The 25,810-nt window shown below is 39.2% G+C and overlaps 1 protein-coding gene and 1 non-coding gene across 10 annotated transcripts in view; one reads left to right on the top strand and one right to left on the bottom strand.

The window, feature by feature from the left end:
- PIP5K1B (phosphatidylinositol-4-phosphate 5-kinase type 1 beta) overlaps nt 1–25,810 on the bottom strand; it is a 375,712-nt gene that overhangs the window by 58,458 nt on the left and 291,444 nt on the right. For all 9 annotated transcript variants that reach the window (XM_054501563.2, XM_054501566.2, XM_054501564.2 and 6 more), the window contains 2 exons: nt 15,053–15,208; nt 9,025–9,169 (listed from right to left, as the gene is read on the bottom strand). In XM_054501563.2, coding sequence (XP_054357538.1) covers nt 9,025–9,169; nt 15,053–15,208 — 301 coding nt within the window. The remainder of the gene's footprint in view (nt 1–9,024; nt 9,170–15,052; nt 15,209–25,810) is intronic.
- LOC129044847 (U6 spliceosomal RNA) lies at nt 14,120–14,226 on the top strand. The gene has a single exon (XR_008504822.1). It is a non-coding gene; the product is annotated as a U6 spliceosomal RNA (small nuclear RNA).

Raw genomic sequence — 25,810 nt, 5'->3', positions numbered from 1 at the left:
AAGCTCCTGGGAAGGGTGCTGCCCTGTGTGAGGCTGCTGGCCAGGGGCTCCCTAGGGTGAGACGAAATTTGCATAAGGCCAGCTTCACCCAAGAGTGCAACTGTCACGTGGACAAACCAAACAGCAGAGTGAAATGGTCAGGGTGGAGAGGGGGACTCTCAGGGCTCAGAAGGACCAAACTGACCTTTAAGCAAAGAGGGGGAGTCAGTGGAGGCCAAGGAATGTGAAAGAGAATTACCCTGCTTGACTACAAAACCAAGGATCTCTGTAGACTCAGGGAGGTCACGAATAGCTGCTGGGCAGAAATGTATGTTGGCTTCAGGTCAGAGGAACCACACTGGGAAGCAGGTTTGGGGCTGGCTGAAGCATTTCCCAGAGGTGTTGCTAACCTAAAATACCTTTGTTAAATGAAGTTTAGCCTAAAGCTGCCTCCTTACATATTTAAGTTTGGCCTAAAGGTTTTTCTGTACATTGATAACTACAACAAGCGGAGGTGTAAACCAACCATAGTTTACATTTGTGCCAACCACTGAGTCTTGGCCAATCAAATGTAGCCAACTGTTCGGACAGTGTTCAAAGAAGGCAAAGGCCAAGCTCTGACCAAGCCAGTAGCTTCTGTGCCTCACTTCGGTTTTCTGCACACCACTTTCCTTTTGCTGTCCATAAATCTTCTTCCACCACGTGTCGGCGCTGGAGTCTCTCTGAATCTGCTATATGACTCTAGGGGCTGCCCGATTCACATATTGTTCACTGCTCAAGTAAACTCCTTTAAATTTAATTCAGCTGAACTTTTTCTTTTAACACCTTTAAGGCAAAAAGTCACTTTTGCTTAGGGCCTGTCCAGGCATGTCTGAAGTATGAGAAAGGAACTGAGGTCCTGTTCTCCTTACTAGAATCTGAAAACATATCCACTTTGCTATGGTTTTATATTTCTGGCATTACATGTTATGTCCTCTTAATTTCTTGAAAGAGTCCAGCTGTGTCTCAGCTGAACCACAGACAGGTGCTGTTTCACTACTCAGAAAGAACAGAGAGGGAAGAGTTTATTTCCAAAGAACTTTTATATCCTAGTGTGGGTAAGAATTTCTTAAGGAGCTTGCCAAAATGCAGACTTCAGGGCTCCATTTCTAGAGGTAGGTACCCTGATGTAGGAGCTAGTCACACTGAGAAGCATTTCACTAGAGGCTCCATGAAGGAGGGCAGAAAATTGAAGAGTGTCTACAAAGGTACATCCACTACCAGCAAACCATTCTTCCAGAGACATAGCACTAGTGTTTTAAGTCAAGGGAAATAAAGATGTGGTGTTGTAGTTCCAGAATTAAGAGGCAAAGAATGGATAAAGAAGTCTTTTTTTTTTTTTGTCAGTTAAAATATTCAAAAATTGGCCAACAGTTTTCCCACTTTTTTTGGCAATATGATTTAGCCATAAACTAAATCAATTTAAAAATCTTAGTAACACACAAAAAGCACCTAGAAATATTATCACACACGAATTCCTCAAAAAATGTGAATGTTCTTTGAATTAATGCTGAATCCTAAATTATTCTTCATATAATGTCAGATATCTGAAAAATTCACTTCAATTTCCTGCCCTGGCAGAAATACATGAGGGATCATTTGAAAAGCTAATCACTTCAGAAGTAATTCTATAATTTGTCAAAAAGGAAAAAAGACATCTGGCAAAATCCAGGTGCAGACTAATGTGATGTAAATCCATGTTTTTTCTTCTACTTTTTTTTTTTTTCTGGAGGTGGGGAGGAAAAACTAAACTAACAGGCATATTATAAAGCTTCTGCAGGTTCCTTTTTATTCTTTTTTTTTTTTTGAGGCAGGGTCTCGCTCTGTTGCCCAGGCTGGAGTGCAGTGGCATGATCATAGCACACTGAAGCCTGGAACTCCTGGATTCAAGCAATCCTCCCATCTTAGCCTCCCAAGTAGCTGGGACTACAGGCACGTGCCACCATGCTCAGGTGTGTTTTTTGTTGTTGTTGTTGTTTTGGTAGAAATGAGGTCTTGCTAAGCTGCCCAGGTTGGTCTCGAACTCCTGGGCTCAAGAGATCTTCCTGCCTCACCTCCCGAAGTGCTGGGATTAGAGGCATGAGCCATCACTCGCAGCCAGGTTCCAATTTTTTCAGCATGTGCCTCAGCCACAACTGGAGAGAGATGTGACACCACTCAGGTTCACTGGTAATGCTGGCATGCCTATAATGGTTCTGATTTTTAAAATGGAATATCTTTCTTTCAAGAGACTGAAGAATAAGGAAGGTTTTTGCTTCTCTAAACATGTGGTATCATTTGCTTGATTACTTGCTGGGGCCCAGAGTTGCAAACGATATCCCATAGGCCCCTTGACTAGGTCCTGTCAGTCAAGGCATTGCAGGAGTTGCATGAGAAGGTGGCAGGAGGACAGAAGCTGCTGGCTTTCTGCTCTCATTTATCTTTCTTCCATTTCAGGGCAGTGTCTCTGGAGGTGGCTATGTTCTTGCACTATCCCAGCTCTTCAGGTAACATCCTCTGCCACTGTCCCTTCTCCAAGGCGGCAGCAGGTATCATGGCAGAGCTCATGGTGGGAGCTGCCTCCTGCAGCTATTTACCTGAGTTTCTGCAATTTCCCCCTTCAGTCTTCCAGCCTCCTCTCACTCTGTAACCAATTCCCTTTGAAATTCCAAGTGTGTTTTCCGTTTCCTGAAAGGACTCTAACAAAGCACTCCGTGATGGCTTTTTGCCAAAAACATCATGCGCCTTACAGTGAGACTTATGCGGCAGCTGCAAGGTGTTAGTGTCTCAAATCACTTGGTTATTTTATTTCAACAAATGTTTTATGGGGCTTACTATGTGCCAGAAGGTATAAATGCTTTCTAATTGTTATTTCATTTAATCTTTATAACAACTCTTGGGGGCAGTAGTATAGTAATTCACACTTTACAAATGAGGAAACTGAGGCACATGAATAGCAAGTAACTTGCCCAGTGTTAGATCACTAGAAGTGGCAGTTTGAGAGCTAATGTCCTAAGGGATGATTTAGCAAGACGCATGAGCATCTTTACTCACCACCATCTGAGGTGGTGGGGGTAGGAAGGTCTGTTTGCAAGGCAGGAGTCAGCAGATTAAGAAACATAAAAGAACAGGCTGGGCATGGTGGCTCATGCCTGTAATCCCAGCACTTTTGGAGGCTGAGGCGGGCAGATCAAGAGGTCAGGAGATCGAGACCATCCTGGCTAACACGTTGAAACCCCAAACCCCATTTCTACTAAAAAAAAAATTAGCTGGGCGTGGTGGCACGCACCTGTAGTCCCAGCTACTCGGGAGGCTGAGGTAGGAGAATCGCTTGAACCCAGGAGGCGGAGGTTGCAGTGAACCGAGATCGCGCCACTGTACTCCAGCCTGGGTGACAGAGACTCTGTCTCAAAAAAAAAAAAACAAACAAAAAAACCCATAAAAGAACAAAGAGTCTGGAGAGGTCATCTTCAATGTTTAGCATCAACGAGTGCATCAGCCTACGAGGGGCTGTGTAGCCCTAGACTGGTGTCTAGGTATGGCAGGTAGCTGCGAAGTTCACAGCAGGTAACACAGTTGTGCTGTCTTTCCCTTGAGATTAGGGTTAGGGGAATGGAATCACTAGGAAGTTTTTGCAACTAGCTGTTCTCCTTTCATTTTGTAAATATTAAAGATTCCTGCTGACCTTGCTGTATCAACAGAAGATATAGGATTTTCTAAACCCAGCAGGAACATATCTAATAAAAGTCTTTTCTCGATGATTACGCAGTGATTTGGAGTCCACCTGGAGAGTTGGAAATAATAACTTGAGGAAATAGCTATTTTAGGTTTCTTATAAATTTAAATTAATGTTAAATTTTTAAAGTGTTTGAACATTCTGTCTCTAACATCTTTGAAAATGAAAATCCTCACTCAAAATCCCATGGAAAAAGAAAAGGCAAAAAGATGAAGAAGAGAACTTGTATGGATGTCACCAAATTTCCATTAAAAGCATCATCTAAAACATATCATCTGAAACTGTATATTCTATATCAGTGCTGTAGCTGGAAGTCATGCCTCCACTTTTTAGCCATGTGGTCTTGAGAAAGTTACCTCATGTTGCTAAGCATCAATTTCCTCATGTGTAAGATGGAGACCATAAATATAATAACTTTACAGAATTGCTGTGAGAATTAAATCACTTGATATGTATAAAGGGCTTAATATGGCCCTTAATAAGGTCCAATAATTAGCTGCTATTGTATTCGATTATTGGTGGTTTGAAGTAGGACTAATATTATGATAGAAAAGTTGCCCTTGCAATGCTGTTTTTAATAAGCAAAATTCACCAATAACTGGTAGAACAAATACTATAGATAGACATTAACATAAGCCCATTGGCTGGGCACGGTGGCTCACACCTGTAATCCCAGCACTTTGGGAGTCTGAGTGGGGTGGATCACTTAGGTCAGGAGTTCGCGACCAGCCTGGCCAAATGGTGAAACCCTGCCTCTACTAAAAATACAATAACTAGCCAGGAGTGGTGGCAGGTGCCTGTAATCCCAGCTACTCAGGAGGCTGTGGCAGGGGAATCACTTGTACCCTGGAGGCGGAGCTTACAGTGAGCCAAGATGGCACCACTGCACTCCAGCCTGGGCCACAGTGCGAGACTCTCTCAAAAAAACCCAAAAAACCAAAATCCAAAAACCAAAACATAAGCCCACCACTTTGCCTGCTAGAAATATTTCAGTTATTAAGCAGCAAAAAAAAAAAAAAGTCTCAAACACAGGACCAGAACTCATGTTAGGAAAAAAACCAACCAACCAATGTTATATGTTTTTGGAGGCTATGATGCAGGAGTGGTACAGTGGAAAAGACAAGAGGCTTAGACCCTAGAGACCTGTGTTCAACTGAAGTCCTACTAACATGCTCGGATATATCATGTAAGGTTTCTGCATTTCCATTTTCTGATATTTTAGACAAATCTAAAGAAAGATCTCTAACCATTGGGATGGCTCTACTTGCATGTCTATAAACCTTAGTGGTAAGCAATTTGTGGGGAAGGGCTTCTGGTTAGAGTGTTTCTACCCCTGTTCTAGGTTTATGACACTGTAATGGCAGGAAGAAGAGGGCACAAGACTGTTAGATCTGATGGATTAGCCTCTGAGATCTAGAATGTTGGACTCATCATTTAGGGAGCCTTTGCCAATTTTCACTCTACGTGCAAATGAACAGTGGCTTTTTCTCTGACATTTTTGCCCTTCTCACAATACTGCAAATGTCTGCAGGGTGAGCCCAACTGTTGGAAATAGCCACTAACCAAACCTGAGACTGGATAGAGTGGTGACACTGGTAAGACATCTTTGATGGGGAAAGCATAGGTGCACTGGAATGAAGTGTGACTTTCAATTCCTTATGCATAACCAGAGCTTTGGCTTTGCTACCAACTATGCAGGAAATCATGAAAATATTCATAAATGTAACCTATTTCTACAACATTAAGTGAAATTGTTCTTAACTTTGAGGTAAAACACATTTGCCTCTATATTTCTTAGTGCTCAATTTATACCTCTTTTTAAAGAACGGACTTCTTACTAGTAAAGAAAAATGCAAGTATCAAAAATTCGGAACTTAAATGTTGCTAGTTGACTAGGAAGCAATGCCCATGACAGTTTCTCTTTATTCCTATGATCTGCATGCTCTAACACAAGACTGCACAGTGCAACTTGAAAATATGTACTCCCAATCAGTAGGTTAGATACATACTTTTAAGATGATACTATTTTTTTTCCTTTCCTTCCTAGCCAATTTTTGGAGTACATTAAAAAAAGAATGGGTTGCTATTAGAGTTTTTGAAGTTACAAAGAATAATCCTTTAAAAAAAGGAATAATTCTAAGAGACAGCAGTTTCCCACTGCAGTATATAATTTAGGTGTGGAGGCATCCAGGCACTAATCAATACCTTGCCAACTTAAGGATTCTAAAAAGACTGACAGAATGACAACTGCTAGTTGAAGTATTTGCAGCTTATTTTAGCACAGATACGTATAACATAATGTCAAAATCGGAAAACAGACCACTTTGCCTGAACAGAAAAATGATTCATAGAGAGAAAAATCTCACATGTAAATTATAACATCAATATTCAACATATTTTCTTTTTCTTTTCAATGCATTTTCTTTCCAGGCTCTCTGGATTAGGTTTTGAAACTCAGTTGGCCAGATGAGATTTAGAGTAGTGTCTATTTATTGCCACACAGGACTAGGTGGGCTCTAAAGGAAAAAATGATAGAAACAAAAATATGACAATTTTTTTTTTTTTTTTTGGTTTGCTGGTGAAGTTTGCCAGTTGAATAATGAGGGTTGGGCACAGTGGATCAGGGAAATAGGGATATTGACTCCTGGGAATTCTCAAACTGTTGTCTTTAAGATTTTTTAGCACCTTCATGCCTCTTTTCCTTATGATTTCCCTAAGTCTGTGATTAAGACCCGAGGCCCTTCTGTCAGCTTCTTGTACACATCAAGGCTAAAAGCAGACATACCTACAGGAGCAGGCAGGTGACAGCACAGATGAATGAAGAAGAGGGTGGTCACCTGGGGGGGTCTCAGGTTTTCCCCTCCAGCTGACAAATGCCAGGAGGAAACAGAGCCAAAATTATATGGTGACAAAGACACTGATATTGCAAAAGAATCTGGGTATTTTAGCGAAGTTGTTTGGTTTTTAAAGGGTGGCTCATTGAGAAAACATTCTAGGCTCCCTGAAATGCTTTTGTCTGGGTTGCATCTCATTGGCAGGCACCAACTTGACCGTGGTTCCTGCTACAGTGCTGCTGGTGGTTCAGTTTGGTGGCATGTTCCAGGATGGATTTCCTGGTGCCAGCCTGGAGCCCAGGCCCACTGCCTTTCCACAGACTTTGTAGGCACCCAGTTCCCTAGATTAAATTCCTTTCTGGTTAAGATGAAGTGGTTTCTTGTTCTTGCAAGTGAACCTTGATTGATAGTGAAATATAAGATATCAAATTGCATTTTGGAGATACAGTGCCAAAGAAGATTAAAACAATGCATTTGTTTTAAATAAATATTTAAAAGAAAGGAAAAATATCATAGATAACTAACTTTTTATTTTCCCCCTCCAAATCTATATGCTAGTCAGTATCGGCGTAAATAAAAGTATCAAGAATGACAGCACAGCTCTGGGAGCATGCGGAGGTGGAGCATGCAGAGGTAGCTTCCAGGATGGCCAGGAGCGATTGGGAGTCAGGAGGAGGCCCTGCTAGGCCCCGGGAAAACCTTATGAATACCCAAGAGTCTAATACCCCTGGTCAAGAGACTGGATACTTACCTACCACCACCACCACCACCACCACTGCTACCAAAACACAAAACAAATCAAAACCCTTTTATTGGTGGCTGAAAATCTCACTAAATGATTTAAGAGCACATCCGATTATATGCCCCAATAATTATCATGACAGCAAACTGTAAGAAATCACCATGGCTTCACATGAGAATTGTTTTTGACCTTGCTAAGAACTTCCTGCAACCTTCCAGCTATCTTTTGAGCTGCTATTTATATTTGAGAGCAAAAGAACTTTATATAGACCCATGTGTTCAGCTGCACCAAACAGACAGGAAAGGCTGTTGCTTGACTAATTTACATACCAGATTTAAACATTTGACATTCATATTAAGTATTACACATTAATTTAAGTCATTTTAAATTTCTCCAATCCAAGGAAACTGACCAAATCAAATAACTTTGTATAGTTTAGATGAGTTAAATAATTTTTAATAGAGCCTTATTTGTTGGCAAATAAGTGCAAACTCAGGCCCAGCTAAGATTTGCAGCTCACCTTGCTACCCACTTGATCTACTTTTCTGGACCTAGACTGGCCACCTAACCTGCTGCCTACCTAATCTTGTATCTAGCTGAGAGAGGAGGAAACAGCAACAAAAAAGAATTCCTATAGCAGGTCCGACTAGCAAACTTTAACTTGCCAAAAGACTAAGCCAGACTCTATGGATATCCATATATTAAAAATAAATCTACCTTATTGATTCCTCTTCCTGGAAATCAACCGAACTGCTAGCCTGGAGATGGAAAATGACTTAAAGCGTAAGGAATTCTTCACCTGCATAAATCTGATCTTGATTCTTGAGAGCTAGGTTTCAACAAGAACTAGTCTAACATTTAACAGATAATTGTTATTTTACTTATTTTTTAAAATTTGTTTCTATTTTTATAACACTTCGTAGAACTTATAAAACAGTGCTTATATAAAAATTCACACAAAGTTGCTAGAGAGCATACAATTTCCAAAACTCTTATAGGTTACATGAGATATTTTGATTACAGGCAAGCAATGAATAATAATCATATCAGGGCAAATAGGGTATCCTGACCTCTGCTTCTGATGTTGTGTCTATTTCTCTGACTCTCACCCTTCTTCTGCCTTCCCCTTGTAAGGGCCCCTATAATCACAGCTAGGCCTGTGATTATATTGGGCCTAGCTGGATAATTCAGGATAATCATCCCATTTCAGGATCTTTAATTTAATCCCATTTGTAAAGTCCCTTTTGCCATATAAGGTAACATATTCACAGGTTACAGGAATTAGGATGTGGACAGCTTTTGGGGAGCCATTATTCTGTTTACCACAGTCACTAAGATCACACATACCAAAAGAGAATATTACAATATCTTTGCAGCTACCTGTGTAATATTAACTAAGAGTGCTCACTCTGAAGAAACCCATTCCTAAAAAATTTACTAAAATAAAAATGATGAAAGATTTGTCTTCTTCCATTGAGCCAAGTATATAATTTCTACATGACATAATGATCAACTGTAAAGAAAAATCATGAGGGTTTTCCCTCCAGTGTTCTTTTGCCACAGTAAAAATCAAGCATGTTCTCTCTCCGACTTATGAGGCAGATGACAGGCACATCCTGGTTGTTAGAGACGTGTCCACATTCAGAGATACTGGTTCAGGCCTGATGTTGATGTGGTAACAGCCTGATGGGTTATTTGACTGCACTAAGGATTACCTGTTTGAATAGAGTGTAGGCCTGTCGTGTGGATAGTGCTCATTGACGTATAAGGAAGAAGATGAAATTGTGGTCGCCAAGGAAGCAGCTTCAAACAGTGACGGAGTGCTAGGCACCAGGTCTGGCCTGTGTCGGGATCCCAGGGCTGGGAACGAAAGCAACACACACATTCATGAATCTCAAGAATAAATGCAGCTTTAGCATCTATAATAATTGAAATGAGTCAAAAGCATTCATTTTACCTATCAGGCTGCAAATTCAATTATGAATTAACTGCACTTTTTTTTTCTGAATTACAGCAGAAATGTAAAATAGCTTCTTGTAAACAGGTTAAACAGAAAGGAAATTGCATTAATTTAAAAAATGGCTCATGGAAATGACAAGAATGTTCTTTTAAAAACCTAATAAAGTGATTTACTGTTTCAAAAAGATGGCATAAAAAAACTCACAGGAGTTTAAGCAGACAATTTGACAGAGATTAAAAGGATGACTGGCAAGTGTATAAACAGACAGTGAAACTTTTTGCCCTCCCTGTGGTATGCACATATCAATGATTCTCAGGTTGGATATAAGAACCCAGGCTTTTCAAGAGCTGGGAAACAAATACTTCAACTGACTAACAGTCAGCTCTACCTTAACCCCATCTGAGCCCATAAATACTTTTAAACAGTATCCAGGACTCTTATTGACATATTTTAACAGCAAAGCTGCCTTTTTTAAAAATGAGAAACACTTATTTTTTCTTTAAAACTTAGGGGCCCCTGAAATTACTTATGCGAGATCCCATCCTTGTGAGGAAAGAGGAATGCTCAAGGCTGAGCAGTAAACCCTGCCCATCTCTCTGGAGTCTATGTGGATTCTTTCCATCACTCCCCCAGACTGACCTAAAATAGATGCTAATAAATACAATTATAACTTTAAGGTGTTCCTGGTATTCCTTTATAGGCACAACAAATTCAAAATTAGAGATTTTTAGTGTGTAAATATAAACCAACCCTAATAGGGATTCTCGTATGAGTGTGAGGTTTTGGATTTTGGATGTGAAGGGTATAGATGGTGGGGTAGGAAGCAACATGGAGGGGAAGCCAGGCAAGCACAGGAAAGGCTGGACTCTGGTCTGGGAAATCAGACGACACACTGGGGTGGTGGAGCTCTGCCTCCAATTCAAGTCAAAATAGAAAACTGCAGTGATGGATAAAAGATGTTCGTCATATAAAACCATGAATAACCAAAGGGCTCAACCTTCAAAAATTAGAAAGGCTTCAACTTTAATGTGACACCTGGCTTGCAATCTTCAATATTCTTGATCCCAACTTCTCATTAAATGGAAAGAAAAACATGAAAACTCTCCATAACATTGAAAACTGGGTGTCAAAAATAACCCGATATCAGATTCCAATGAATTGCCACTCCTTATAAAGTAGATGGAGCTGGTCTTCGACCTAGGTTTTGGGCATACCAGCTTTACTTCACAAAGTAGACATGACCTGAGTGACAGAGCAAAACACATCTGTCCAGTGACTCAGTCTCAGGTCACACATCATTGGGAAGGTGACCCCTCAACCCATTAGGAGCAGCTCTTTGAGGGAGAGAAGTGTTTCTTCATGCTCCCATATCCTTCACTTTTTTTCTAAAGCCAGTGTGGTAGGTAGAACTCTAAGATGACCCGTCATGACCCACACTCTTGTAAATTCTCCCTTTGTTGTGGGGCCTGCAAACATGATGAGCTGTTATTCCTGTGGCTATGTGATGTGACCTAGCAAAAGGGATTTTGCAGATGTAACTCAGGTTACCCTGAGTTGGCTAACACTGAGTTAGTCAAAGGGAAGATTATCCAGGGGAGCCTCACCTAATTGTATGAGCCCTTTAAATCTGGTCTAGAGGTCAGAGACAAGAAGTCAGAGATGTAAAGTGTTGGGGCTGACTTGCAGGACATTTTGTGTTTGAAGACAGAGGGGCAGCATGGTAGGGAATGTGGATGGACCCCAGGGCTAAACATGGCTCTTGGCTGTCAGACAGCAAAGAAGCAGGGATCTCCGCCCAACAGCTACAAGGAGCTGAATTCTGCCGACAACATGAATGAGCTTGGAAGAGGATTCATTTTCAGCACTTCCTGATAAGAACTCAGCCCAGCTCAAAACAACCAGCTAGCATCATAATGACAGGATGAAATTCACACATAACAATATTAACCTTAAATATAAATGGGCTAAATGCCCCCAATTAAAAGACACAGACTGGCAAATTGGATAGAGTCAAGATCCATCAATGTGCTGTATTCAGGAGACCCATCTCACGTGAAAAGACTCACATAGGCTCAAAATAAAGGGATAGAGGAATATTTACCAAGCAAATGAAAAAAAAAAAAAAAAAGCAGGAGTTGCAATCCTAATCTCTGATAAAACAGACTTTATTTATTTTTTTTATTATTATTATTATTATACTTTAGGTTTTATGGTACATGTGCGCAATGTGCAGGTAAGTTACATATGTATACATGTGCCATGCTGGTGCGCTGCACCCACCAACTCGTCATCTAGCATTAGGTATATCTCCCAATGCTATCCTTCCCCCCTCCCCCCACCCCACAACAGTCCCCGAAGTGTGATGTTCCCCTTCCTGTGTCCATGTGTTCTCATTGTTCAATTCCCACCTATGAGTGAGAATATGCGGTGTAAAACAGACTTTAAACCAACAAAGATCAAAAGAGACAAATAAGGCCATTACATAGTGGTAAGGGGATCAATGCAGCAAGAAGAGCTAACTATCCTAAATATACATGCATCCAATTCAGGAGAACCCAGATTCATAAGGCAAGTTCTGAGAGACCTACAAAGAGACTTAGACTCCCACAGAATAATAGCAGGAGACTTTAGCACCCCACTGTCAATATTAGACAGATCAATGAGATAGAAAATTAACAAGGATATTCAGGACTTGCACTCAGCTCTGGACCAAGCGGACCTAATAGACAGCTACAGAACTCTCCACCCCAAATCAACAGAATATACATTCTTCTCAGCACCTCATTGCACTTATTCTAAAATTGATCACATAATTGGAAGTAAAACACTCCTCAGCAAATGCAAAAGACCGGAAATCATAACAGTCTCTCAGACTACAGTGCAATCAAATTAGAACTCAGGATTAAGAAACTCACTCAAAACGGCACAACTACATGGAAACTGAACAACCTGCTCCTGAATGACTACTGGGTAAATAACAAAATGAAGGCAGAAATAAAGATGTTCTTTGAAACCATGAGAATGAAGACAACGTACCAGAATCTCTGGGACACATGTAAAGCAGTGTGTAGAGGGAAATTTATAGCACTAAATGCCCACAAGAGAAAGCAGGAAAGACCTGAAATTGACACCATAACATCAAAATTACAAGAACTAGAGAAGCAACAGCAAACAAATTCAAAATCTAGCGGAAGACAAGAAATAACTAAGATCAGAGCAGAACTGAAGGAGATAGATACACAAAAAACCCTTCAAAAAAATCAATGCATCCAGGAGCTGGTTTTTTGAAAAGATCAACAAAATAGATAGACTTCTAGCCAGACTAATAAAGAAGAAAAGAGTGAAGAATCAGACAGATGCAATAAAAAATGATATAGGGGATATCACCACTGATCCCACAGAAATACAAACTACCATCAGAGAATACTATGAACATTTCTATGCGAATACACTAGAAAATCTAGAAGGAATGGATAAATTCCTTGGACCCTCCCAAGTCTAAACCAGGAAGAAGTCGAATCCCTGAATAAACCAACAACAAGTTCTGAAATTGAGGCAGTAATTAATAGGCTACCAACCAGAAAGAGTCCAGGACCAGACAGATTCACAGCTGAATTCTACCAGAGGTACAAAGAAGAGCTGATACCATTTCTTCTGAAACTATTCCAAACAACAGAAAAAGAGGGAATCCTCCCTAACTCATTTTATGAGGCCAGCATCACCCTGATACCAAAATCTGGCAGAGACACAGCAAAAAAAGAAAATTTCAGGCCAACATCTCTGAGGAACATCGATGCCAAAATCCTCAATGAAATACTGGCAAACCGAATCCAGCGGCACATCAAAACGCTTATCCATTACGATCAAGTCAGCTTCATCCCTGGGATGCAAGGCTGGTTCAACATATGCAAATCAATAAACTAATATAATTTTAAAATAAGTTTATCCTATTTCCCAGACTACAGGCACCTGCAGTTTTGCATGTGCTATCAGAAAATCAGGTAGTATAGTGGGGGAGATGCCAGTGCAGGGGAGCTTAGGAGAAGGGGATGAATGTCAGCTAGGAACTGGAGACATCAATTCAGAGAGGATCAAGGGCACCTCTGTAACTCTCTTGCTGAAATCACTAACTCCAGGTAAAAGCTGGTTTATGGGAAGATGAGAAAGAAAGAAACCAAACAGCACGTATGGATAAGTGCTGCTGAAGAAGGAATAGAAATAACACCACATCTTAAAGACTCTGAGGAAAAGAAAATCCCTAGAAGAGGTCTTAACTTCTGTAGAAAGTCGAAGACATTTTCAGGAAATGCTGAGATTCTCCAAAGAATATACTAATAGAAAAATCTAAAATGTCATTCTCCCATATTTGATTAGAAGGGAAAAAACAAATGATTAACTTGGCAGATAAAGTATTTGATAAAATTCAGTACTCCTTCCTGATTAATTAAAAAAGAAACTTTTAGCAAAGTAGGAATAAAAAAAGGAAGTTCCTTGACTTGATTATGGGTATCAAATACAGCAAACTTCTTTTTCAACAGTGAAACATTAGAAGTACTCCCTTTAAAATCAGGACAAGGCAAGGCTGTCTACAATCACCACTTCTATTCATCATTGTACAAGAAGTCCTAGCCAGCAAGTAAGAAAGAAAAAAAGACAAAAAGGGTGTGAAGTCTATGCAATAGCAACAAATGGCCAGAAAACTCAATTCTTAAAAAAGGTACTATTTTTAAAAATCCAGAAAAAAATCTATATCAATATCTCTGCATTTATCCAAGAAATAAATCTAACAAAAGGTATATGTACAAGCCACACAAGAAAAATATTGTAAAACTTTATTTAAATTCATTAAAGCGCTCAATTTGGCAGCACATATACTAAAATTGGAACGATACAGAGAAGATTAGCATGGCCCCCATGCAAGGATGACATGCAAATTTGTGAAACGTTCCATATTTTTCCTTTCTGCCTCTTTTCTTTCCTTGTCTTGGTACCTGCTCATGGTTATGAAGCTTTCAAAGTAAAGAACATGTAGTACCTCCCGAGTATTACCAGTGGGTACCAAAAAAAAAAATCATTAAAAGACCTAAATGAAGAGACAACTTATTGTTACATTAAGTATATGTGTGTGCATGCGTACTCGTGCATATGTGTATGTGTACATGCACAGAATAAGGTCTAGAAGTAAAAGCAACAAAATGTTAGTATTTGTTACCATCAGGTAGTGGAAGCAGACATTTTTCTTTTTGAATTAGTATTGTCTAATTTTTATCATAAACCATAAATTGTATTTTTTATGTGGTAGTTAAAATGTGCATGAACTGCATCTTACTGTAGCTATCCTATTTATTTATTTATTTATTTGGGACAGAGTCTTGCTCTGTTGCCCAGGCTGGAATGCAATGGTGCAATCTCAGCTCACTGCAGCCTCCGCCTCCCGGGTTCAAGTGATTCTCATGCCTCAGCTTCCCGAGTAGCTGGGATTATAGGCGCCCGCTACCACGCCTGGCTAATTTTTTGTATTTTCAGTAGAGACAGGGTTTCGCCATGTTGGCCAGGCTGGTTTCGAACTCCTGACCTCAAGTGATCCACCCACCTCGGCCTCCCAAAGTGTTGGGATTACAGGCGTGAGCCACTGCGCCTGGCCACTGTAGTTATCCTTTAAAAAATTAATTAATATATTTTATTTCTTAGAGCAGGTATTTTTAAATTTTTCTTCTGCAAATTTACTTGTATAAATAAATTACAAGAACATTTGTCTTTTTAAAAAAGTTACATATCTTTACCTTCTTCATCAAGGCTGCTAAAACTTTGTCCTTCAGTCAGCAAATCTCGCTTCTCGTCCTTCCATTCCTGGCTAAGTGAGGACACAATCTCCTGTGAAGTGGCCTTTAGGGCGGCGATTGAATTGCACCGTTTCTTAGATGGTGAAGCCTTCAAAGCTAGACAGAAAGGAAAAGGACAAATACAGATATTTACTGTAAAATCACATTACTATTTTATTTAAAAGTGAATATTTTATTATTTATTAACATTTTAGTTATTATTTGAATAGAAGACAAGAGGCTTATTTTATATATATGGAAAGGGAGATGAACTTGTTTCATCTGATGAATACGACGAATTGGCTATATTATTTGTCCAAAATGACTTGACTTCAATCAGAATATCCTAGAGCAAATTAAAAGTTAAAATTTCTCTCCAGATTTTGCAATAAAGTCTTACTTGAGGTAAAATTCAAATGTTTTATTGCTAAAGAATCATTCCCCCCTCTCCAAACAATGTTTTTCTAGTGCTGGGAGGAGGATGGGTGAGTTGATAAGCACAGATGGTAAAGTATACAGAATTCTCACGACCCTGGTTTTATTAACTTGGGACTGGGAATTTCTAAACATGCCAATGTTTAATCTTATACTCATGTTGCCCAATTTAGCCAAGTTACTTCTGGTTGTTTTTTTCTTTCTGTGACTTTCCACTGACATTTCCTACCCTTTAGGTCTTTTCTAGGTCATGGTTTTATGTCAGACATACAATTCACTTCCAATCTTTGTCTAAACAGCAGTCTACAAGTTCAGAAGTGTGTTGGGAACCTGAACTAATGAAAATGTACTTCACCATCAATCATGCTTGCTGAAGCCTGGGACTTCACGGAGGACACGTCCATGGAAGCTGCTTAAGTGGCAGCCAGGCCATTCTTATTTACATTCACTATTTGCTGCAATAATTCTTCTTGGCTTAATATTGCTAGAGAATTTCCTTGGAGGGAGGGGGAGAGGGAAGTTGAGGCCTGTTTATGCTTTCCCCTGAATATGTTTTTGGCAGTGTCTCTCTTCCTTTAGAGGTTTGCATAAAGGGGTAGCCTGATAGTAAGTGTATTAGAGTAATTGTGTTTAGCCTTGGGACTCTCGGAGCTTAGATTACACAGCTCATCTGGGGCCTTCCCAGAGGCTGCTTGCAAGAACTTAATTGGAGAAGGACTTTGGGACACACAAATGAGAGAAGAATGGAGGACAATCTCTCCACTTAAAGAGAAGGGAAGGTTTATTTGTCCCTCGAGCAGTCTTAGAATCATAATAATATCATCATCCTAATAAATAACATTTGTGGAGGGCTTTAGAGTCTCGAATCCAACATTCACATTGCATATCTCAAACCATCCACATGTATGAGGAAGAGGAAGGCCCTTTTTAGGTCCAGAAACTGAGAATAGAAAGATTGTGGCTTGCCCAAGATCACAGAACTAGCAAGCATGACTCTCAGGTGTCTTTCTTTTCTTCTTAAGTTGCTTTCTAGGTGGTTCATTTTCTAGCTCTTTAGCATTCTGTTTTCTGGTTAAACTGAGGGGAGAAAAAGATAAACCTTGAATTTGTTTTTCTTTGAGGGGAAGAAATTTTTGAATGTTTAAAAAATAAGTTATGTTTACCTTAATTCTCCACTCTCTCAAACAGTGGTGACACTTGTTTTACAAGGAAGAAGCCGTTATTGTCACACTGGCCTCTGCCTTAACATTCTATCTCCTAACTTTTATTTATTTTATTTTATTTTGTTTTTCTTTAAGTTCTGGGATACATGTGCAGAACATGCAGGTTTGTTACATAGGTATACATGTGCCATGGTGGTTTGCTGCACCCATCAACCTATCATCTCTATCTGCTAACTTTTATAGACCTTTAATAAACTCCTGTCTTTCAATATAGTATTTTAAAACTGCTTCTTCTTTTTTTTTTTTTTTTTTTTTTTTTAGACGGAGTTTTGCTCTTGTTGCCTAGGCTGGAGAGCAATGGCGCAATCTCGGCTCACTGCAACCTCCGCCTCCCAGGTTCAAGCAATTCTCCTGCCTCAGCTTCCTGAGCAGCTGGGATTACAGGCATGCGCCACCATGACTGGCTAATTTTGTATTTTTAGTAGAGACGGGGTTTCTCCATGTTGGTCAGGCTGGTTTCAAACTCCCGACCTCAGGTGATCTGCCTGCTTTGGCCTCCCAAAGTGCTAGGATTACAGGCATGAGCCACTGTGCCCAGCTGTATTTTAAAACTTCTAAATCACAGGATCTCAGATATGGGTTGGAAACTAAGGGGTCTCTGAGACCCTTTCAGAAGATCTGTGATGTTAAAATTATTTTCATCATCATCATAAGACATTATTTGCCTCTTTCACTTTCATTCTCTCACATGTGTAGAGTTTTCTAGATGTTACATGACCTGTGATGTCACCACATATTGAATTCAGAAGCAGATGTGAGACTCCAACATATCTTCTATTAAGCCAGACGTTAAGGATTTCAAAAAAAAAAGGTAAAACAATTCCACTTTTCTCACTAATCTGTGGAAAATATAACTATATTTTGTAATTATTTATGTTAAAAATTGACTGATGTTAACACGCAATTTTTTTTGTTAACTGGTAAGAATTAATAAATATTTTTAAATTTTTCTCAATTTTAATTTCTAATATGTGAAATATAGATAGCTATCACCCACATAAATAAAAGCTCTTTGGTGTCCTCAATAATTTTTAAGGGTGTAATGTGGCCCTGAGACCAAAAGGCTTGAGAACTGCTTTTCTACATCATAGTTCTTAGGTCAATGTTGTTTCTCTAAACAAAGAAACAGCTATGATCAAAAGGTTTTCGGCAGTACCAAGGAAATGCGATCAGGGTGAGAGCCGTGTAATGAGGAAAAGATACTCAGGAGAGCTATACTCACGGCATTTCATGGAGTGAGGGCCAAAAGACTGGAAAAAGAAGTAACTCTTTGTTCTTTATCAGCATCACATATAATGAGGAGCAGAGAAGACCGGAAAACAAACCTCTGCCAAGACCACATATCACCACAACAAAGAGTTCACTTTTGTCTCAAGTGGTGAGTTTCTTCCTTAAAGGAATGATCTCACTCAGCAGATAAGAGCTTGGATTTTGCAGAAATTTAATTCTCAGGATCTCTTTTGACTGGGTAACATTGAGAGCTGGTTTGGGTGGCGGGTTGCTTCCTTTTGTGTGGCAGAAATGCCTGGATTTGTCTTTGGCTCAACCATGGCTGGCAGTAGGTATCCTGTGCCCATTTCCAGCCTTGCATTCTGCCACTCGACTGCCTCCATGTTCACTTTTCAGCTCACCCTTCTGCCATATTGGAACCTACCATGTTCATTCTGCCCTTAGGTCTTTGCACATGCTGTTCTTTCTCCTTGAGATGCCCTTCTTGTCTCTCTTCTTAATGAACCCTGGGTTACATTTTCAGGATTTAGTTGAAATATCTTTTTCTCTGTGAGCTCTCTTTTGGAAGAATTGGTCTTTTTTTCTCTTATTTCTCTCCGTGTACCCATAGTAGCATATGCAGAAATATTAGCAATTGTTTCATTACAGATCTGTCACATGTTTCAATCTCTGGCTCAAAAGAGACTATTAAATTATTGAGGGAGGAACTAATCAATATTTAAAAAGCTTTCTATATCATCAGTGCTTAGTGTAGTACTAGATACATAATAAGTGCAGGAGTGTTTGTTCATGAATACATTATTGTTCTGAAATTTTAGAACAGTTAATTTTCTTTAACAAATTAATTTAACTCTTATATTCTATTCAGGAAACTAAGCTTTAGTACTTTAGACAAATTATTCGTATGGAGAATTTCAGTGAAGTTTCAACATAATGGTGACTAATATTTCCAGGAAATATTATAGGATTTTGTAGACATTATTACACTGGCAGCATGACTCACTTGTGGGTGGGATGAAGGGATTTAAAAAGGTTAAAAAACACTGACTTCAAAAAAGAAACTTGAAGACCAGGTACTATTTTCTTGGTGGGAGGGGAGTATGCCTTTAGGCATTAAGGGCTTTAAATTAACCATGGTTGATGAAACATCTTCAAGTTGTGTTTTCAAGTGTCTACTTTTCTAATAATTTAATTACTCTTTGAAATGGTGGTGTTAGATAAAAATTCCATTCATTCATTGCATTATTCATCAAATAACCATTGAGTGTCTACTGTGTGCCAGGAAATGTGCTAGATGAAAGTTAAGGACTTTGTGCACCAGGGAATCCATGGACGTTTATTTCCTTTAGCATTATTATTTTTATTATTAGCATGGAAGGGTTTTAACAGAAATCAGCAAGAGCAGATTTATATTTTAAACTGATTCCTCTAGCTGCAGTGTGTGTGTGGGGAAATTGGATTGAATGGGTACATGATGGGAGGCAAAGAGACCTGTTTGGGGCCACAACTTTATGCAAAAAAAAAAAAATAATAAAACCTGCAAATCAAAAAACACAGTGGCTGAATCAGGAGAGGTACTGTGAGAGAAGGGGCTGCACTCCTGATACTGCAGAGTGAGGACTGATAGGTGTTGCTGAGTAACTGCACGTGGGTGGTAAGCAGAAGGAAGAGGTCAAGGGATGATGCCAGCATTCTGGCTGGGTAATTGGTGGATTGTGGTGGCCTTCCATAAGACGTGGACCCAGGTAGAGAGGCAGACTCTGGGGTGGTAAGTGGCTAAATTCAATTTTGGGCATGCTGAGCTTGTGGAATCTAGTGGATGCTTAAGTTTGGGGAGTGGACAGGCAAGGGGAATTGCTAGAAGTGTGGGGAGTAAGTTGCAAGTACACAGATGGTAACTGAACCCTTGGGAGAATAGGGAATTACCCAGAGTGCTGTATAAGAAGAGACCAAGTCAGAGCCTAGACCCTGAAGAACAACCACAATAAGAGTAAGCAGGGATGAAAAGCTTCCAAAGGATACCAAGGAGGAGAAGAGAGGGAGGAGAAGAGAGGCTGGAAGGCAACCAGGCAAGTCCTGAGTTAAGAAAGACAAGTGAAGAGCGTATTTCACAGAGAGCTGCCATCAGTGGTCTCACATGCTGGAGAGTTTTAAGAAGACTGAAAGAGGCTGGGTGCGGTGGCTCACACCTGTAATCCCAGCACTTTGGGAGGCCAAGGTGGGTGGATCACTTGAGGTCAGGAGTTCAAGACCAGCCTGGCCAACATGGCGAAACCCTGTCTCTACTAAAAATACAAATATTAGCTGGGTGTGGTGGCGCATGCCTGTGGTCCCAGTTACTCCGGAGGCTGAGGCAGGAGAATCACTTGAACCTGGGAGGCAGAGGTTGCAGTGAGCTGAGGTAGTGCCACTGCACTCCAGCCTGGGCAACAGAGTGAGACTCCACCTCAAAAAACCAAAAAACAAAAAACAAAAAGCAAAAACAAAAACAAAAAAAACTGAAAGTTGTTCAATGGCTTGAGCAATGATTGTTGATTACCTCAAAAAGAACATTTTGGTAGAGTGGTGGGATCAAAAGCCACTGGAGAACACTGAATAGTGACAAGAAACAAAAAAAGTGAGATAGCAAGTACATCCAACTCTCATCTCCAATAGGGTGACGGTGAAGGAGGAAAAAGATACACCAGGAACTGGAGAGAGATGGAGTGTTGAGGAGGTTTGTTTCTATGATATATGAGAATGAGCAGATGGAAGGATGAGGTGTGGAGCCAGAAGAGGGAGTGAATGGTTAAAATTACCCTGTAGTGGAGGTAATCTCTACAGGGATCTGTCCTGGACCTTAAGGAGAAGATCGGACCCAGTATACATGGTATCTTCATCCATTCAACAGATAAAAATTACAGTATGTGCACCCTCCAAACCCACACGGCTTCACTGAGTGCTGGGGATACAGCAGTCAGCTTACTTTTTTTTTTTTTTAGATAGAGTCTTGCTCTGCCACCCAGGCTGGAGTGTAGTGGGGCATAATCTCGGCTCACTGCAACCTCTGCCTCCCGGGTTCAAGCGATTCTCCTGCCTCAGCCTCCCAAGTAGCTGGGATTACAGACATGTGCCATTACGTCCGGCTAATTTTTGTATTTTTAGTAGAGACGGGGTTTCACCACGTTGGTCAGGCTGGTCTCGAACTCCTGACCTCGTGATCCGCCCACCTCGGCCTCCGAAAGTCTTGGGATTACAGGCATGAGCCACCGCGCCCAGCTAGCTTACATTTAAATAAAGCAGATAGGCATTAAGTAAGTAAAACCTATAGCATAGGACCTAAAGTGTAGGTCATTATAGGTCATGATAAATGTTAGAAAACATAAAGCAAGAAAAGTAGGTAGGAATCACCTTTCCCACTGTAGCAGGACTATTTTCCACTGTAGCAGGACTATAAACATTGTTACTACTATCTACACAATAAACAAAAGTGATAAAGTACTTGACTGTGCTTTGAAGTGAAATATCTTATTCAGTAAGTGGTATTAGGACAATAGTTAACTACCTGGGAAAAAACAAGGTTAGATCTCCCTCACTTCATACACCAAAATCAATACAACATAGATTAAAGAAAGAAAACATAAAAAACAATCTATAAAAGGTAAAAGAAAAATATGGGTGAACATTTATCTGATTATTCAATGGTGAAGTCCTTTGTAAGCATAAGGCTTAACTAAAAAGAATCCCACATTTATGGAATGTAAGATATAAGATGGCAACACTCCCCAAATTCAACACAATCTTTATCAAACTACCAGCTACCCTTTTTCCCCCAGAAATTAACAAACTGATTATAAAATTCATAGGGACATACAAGGAACCCAGAATAGCCAAAACAGTATGAAAAAGAGTAGTTGAAAGACTCACATTTCTTGATATGAAACTTAACAATACAAACCAGAAGTAATCAGGATAGTATGGAACTGCTATGAGGGTAGGCATATTGATCAATAGAACAGATGTGAAAGTCAAGAAGTAAATCCTTATACTTGTGGTAAATCGACTTTCTTTTCTTTTTTTTTGTCTGGTTTATGTTCTCTCATGATGATTTTCAATAAGAGTGCCAAGATAATTCAATAGGGGGAAAGAATAGGCTTTTCAACAAATGGTGGTGAAACAACCGGCTATCCCACATGCAAAAGAATGAAGATAGACTCTACCTTACATCATATACAAAAAAATTAAATCAGAATGAATCACAAACCTAAATGTAAGAGCTAAGATTATAAAACTCTTCAAAGAAAACATGAGAGTAAATCTTCATGACCTTGGGTTAGGCAATGCTTTCTTAGATCACACCAAAGGCACCAGCAACAAAAGGAAAAACATTGGACAACAAAATTAAAAAATTTTGTGCTTCAAAAGACACTATCAAAAAAGTAAAAAGACAACACACAGAATGGAAGAAAATATTTGCAAATCATATATCTGATAATGGACTTGTGTCCAGAATATACAAAGAACTCTTACAACTCAATAATAAAAAGACAACTCAACTAAAAATGGGCAAAGGGTTTGAGTGAGCATTTCTCCAAAGAAGATATAAATTGCCAATAAGCACATACAAGATGTTTAATTTCATTAGTCATTAGAGAAATGCAAATCAAAACTACAGTGAGATACTACTTCATACCTACCAGGATGGCCAAAAGAAAAAAAGACAGGCAATAACATATGTCAGTGAGGATGTAGAGAAACTGGAACCCTTATATGTTGCTGGTGGGATTGTAAAATGACACAGCTGCTTTGGAAAGGAGTTTGACAGTTCCTCAAAATGTTATCAGAGAGTTACCATCTGACTCAGCAATTCCACTTCTAGGTACATATTCAGAAGAAATGAAAATATATGCCCATACAAAACCTTGTCCATGAATGTTCGTAACAGCATTATTCGTAATGGCCAAAATGGAAACATCCCAAATATCCATCAACTGATGAATAAACAAACTATGGTATATCAATATAATGGAATATTCTGCAATAAAAAGAATAAATTATTGGTACATGCTACGATGCTACAGATAAACCTCAAAAATATTCTGTTAAGTGCAAAAAGCCAAACAGAAAAGTTCACATTATATGATTTAAATGAAATGCCAAAATAGGCAAAACCATAGAGGCAGAAAGTAAACCAGTAGTTGCCAGGGGCTGGGAAGAGGACGGAATGGGGAGTGACTGCTAATGGGTATGGGGTTTCTTTCTGGGGTAATGAAAATGTTCTAAAATTAGAAAATCGCTGGGCATGGTGGCTCATGCCTGTATCTGAGCACTTTGGGAGGCTGAGGCAGGTAGATCACCTGAGGTCAGCAGTTCAAGACCAGCCTGGCCAACATGGTGAAACCCCATCTCTACTAAAAATACAAAAATTAGCTGGGTGTGGTGGCTCATGCCTGTAATCCAAGCTATTTGGGAGGCTAAGAAAGGAGAATCACTTGAACCCAGGAGGCGGAGGTTGCAGTAAGCCAAGATTGCGCCATTGCACTCCAACCTGGGCGACAGAGTGAGACTCCATCTCAAAATAAATAAATTAATTAATTAAAAAAATTAGAAAATGGTGATGATTGCATAACTGTGAATAAATCAAGAATCACAGGCCTGTACACTTTAAAAGGGTGAAGCATACCTATCTTAATTATATCTCAACAAAGCTATTATTAAAAAATAGATAATAAAATCAAAATGAGAAAATGTCAATAGATTTGATTACCCATGAGTTAAAAAACTTGTTCCATTAAAAACCTGATAAATTATCCAAACTGGAAAAATCTGCGACACATGCCATATTTTATGAAATTGAAGATGCCATTGATTGTACCATTAATTTATATACCCCTAAGAAAGAAAAACCTCCCAAGATGGGGAGTCTCCTAAGGGAGGCTCACCAAAGCTAGAACATTAAAGGGCTAGATCTTCCAAAACGCACCAGGGGCTGCAGTGAAACCCATGTTTTTCCAACCTTGGTACAGGGCTAAGAAAGGTGAAAAAAATCTTTCTTAAAAATTGGAACCACAGCAGGGCACGATGGCTTAAGCCTGTAATCCCAGCACTTTGGGAGGCTGAGGTGGGTGGGTCGCTTGAGGCTAGGAGTTCAAGACAGCCTGGCCAACATGACGAAACCCCATCTTTACTAAAAGCAAAAACCAGCTGGGTATGGTGGGGCATGCTTGTAATCCCAGCTACTCAGGAGGCTGAGGCAGAAGAATCACTTAAACCCGGGAGACAGAGGTTGCAGTGAGCCGAAATTGCGCCACTGCACTCCAGCCTGGGTGGTAGAGTGAGACCCTGACTCAAAAAAAAAAAAATTGGAACCACAAGCTGGTATTCATGTAGGCTTGCAGTCTCAATAAACACTATCTTATAGTCTATTTTAGGCCAAAGAAACCTTGGGCAAATAATTTATGGTGATGTCAATTTGACAGCAATTTTAAGATACCACTGACAGAGTCAAATGTGGAAGAAAGTTTCCCTTAGAGTGAAATAAGGTTAAAAAAGGGGTTAATATCTTTAATACATGGAATTGATATTAATAATTTGGAAAAATAACAAACACCCAATATAAATGGTCAAATGTTACAAAGCTCAATTCTCAGAGGAACTACAAATGGCTAATAAACATGAATAAGGGTTGAACCTTACCAGTACTTAAGAAATGCAAAATAAAACAATCAGATAACATTTTTTACTTATCAGAGTGGCATAATTTAAAAACCACAATGCTGGCTAAGGGCTGGTAGAATACAGGCTCTCATGGGAGCCTTCTGTGGCACAATCTCTCTGTGCAGTTATGTGCATTTTATTACCCTAGTACCCCTTTCTTGGAATCCATTCTAAAGAAATAATCCTAAATTTGGACACAAGGTTTATCTGAAATTATGTTCATAAACCAGTAAGAAATAGAAAAAGGAGAAACAATGTAAATTCCCAATACTGAAAGAATAGTTAAATAGATTCTGGCAAAAAAAAAAAATATATTATGTCACACTCATACAATTTTAATGTGTTGCAACTTCAAATGGTGCCTTGTAGAATATACAATGATATGAAAAATATAACATTATAAACTATTCATGTTATAATGTTATGTGAAAAAAGAGGACTATACCTAAAATTGTGTACCATTATGGTATCATTTTAATATAAATACATAAAGCATAGAAATAAAGATTGGTAGAAAGTACATCAAAATATTAGCAGTGGATATCTCTGGGTTGTGGCATTTCAAGAATTTTCATTTTTTTTTTCATCTTCTTTTATTTTTCAAAATGTTTACATTGCAAATGTTTGACTTTCATTAATTAAAAAATCTCCAATAAATATTACCAGGAAAATTTGTCTTATTTAAATATAAAACATGAACATTCTACTTTTTCAGTTGTGTATGGCTAAATTATCATGTTTTAGTTTATGAAATTGGACCACAGAATAGCAAAATGATAAAATAACTATATATAGGGTTATTTTCTCCTTTAACATATCTAAAAAACTTCCCATAGATATGACATATTCATTGTAGAAAATTTAATAAATATCAATATAAAGGAAAATAAGAGCCCACATACTCCCTTGATCTGGAATAAGCACTGTTAGCTTCGGGTTTAGTTTGCTCTTCTGTTTCTAGTTACTCAAGGTTTAAAGTTAGGGTATAGATTTGAGATTTTTCTTTTTTCTTTTTTTTTTTTTTTTTTTTTTTTTTTTGAGGTGCAGTCTCACTCTGTTGCCCAGGCTGCAGTACAGTGGCATGATCTCGGCTCACTGCAACCTCCGCCTCCTGGGTTCAAGCGATTCTCCTGCC

The sequence above is a fragment of the Pongo pygmaeus genome, chromosome 13 (genome assembly GCF_028885625.2).
Source record: "Pongo pygmaeus isolate AG05252 chromosome 13, NHGRI_mPonPyg2-v2.0_pri, whole genome shotgun sequence".
Taxonomy (NCBI): domain Eukaryota; kingdom Metazoa; phylum Chordata; class Mammalia; order Primates; family Hominidae; genus Pongo; species Pongo pygmaeus.
The sequence above is the reverse complement of the archived record's forward strand: the minus strand, read 5'-3'. Positions and strand labels throughout refer to the sequence as shown.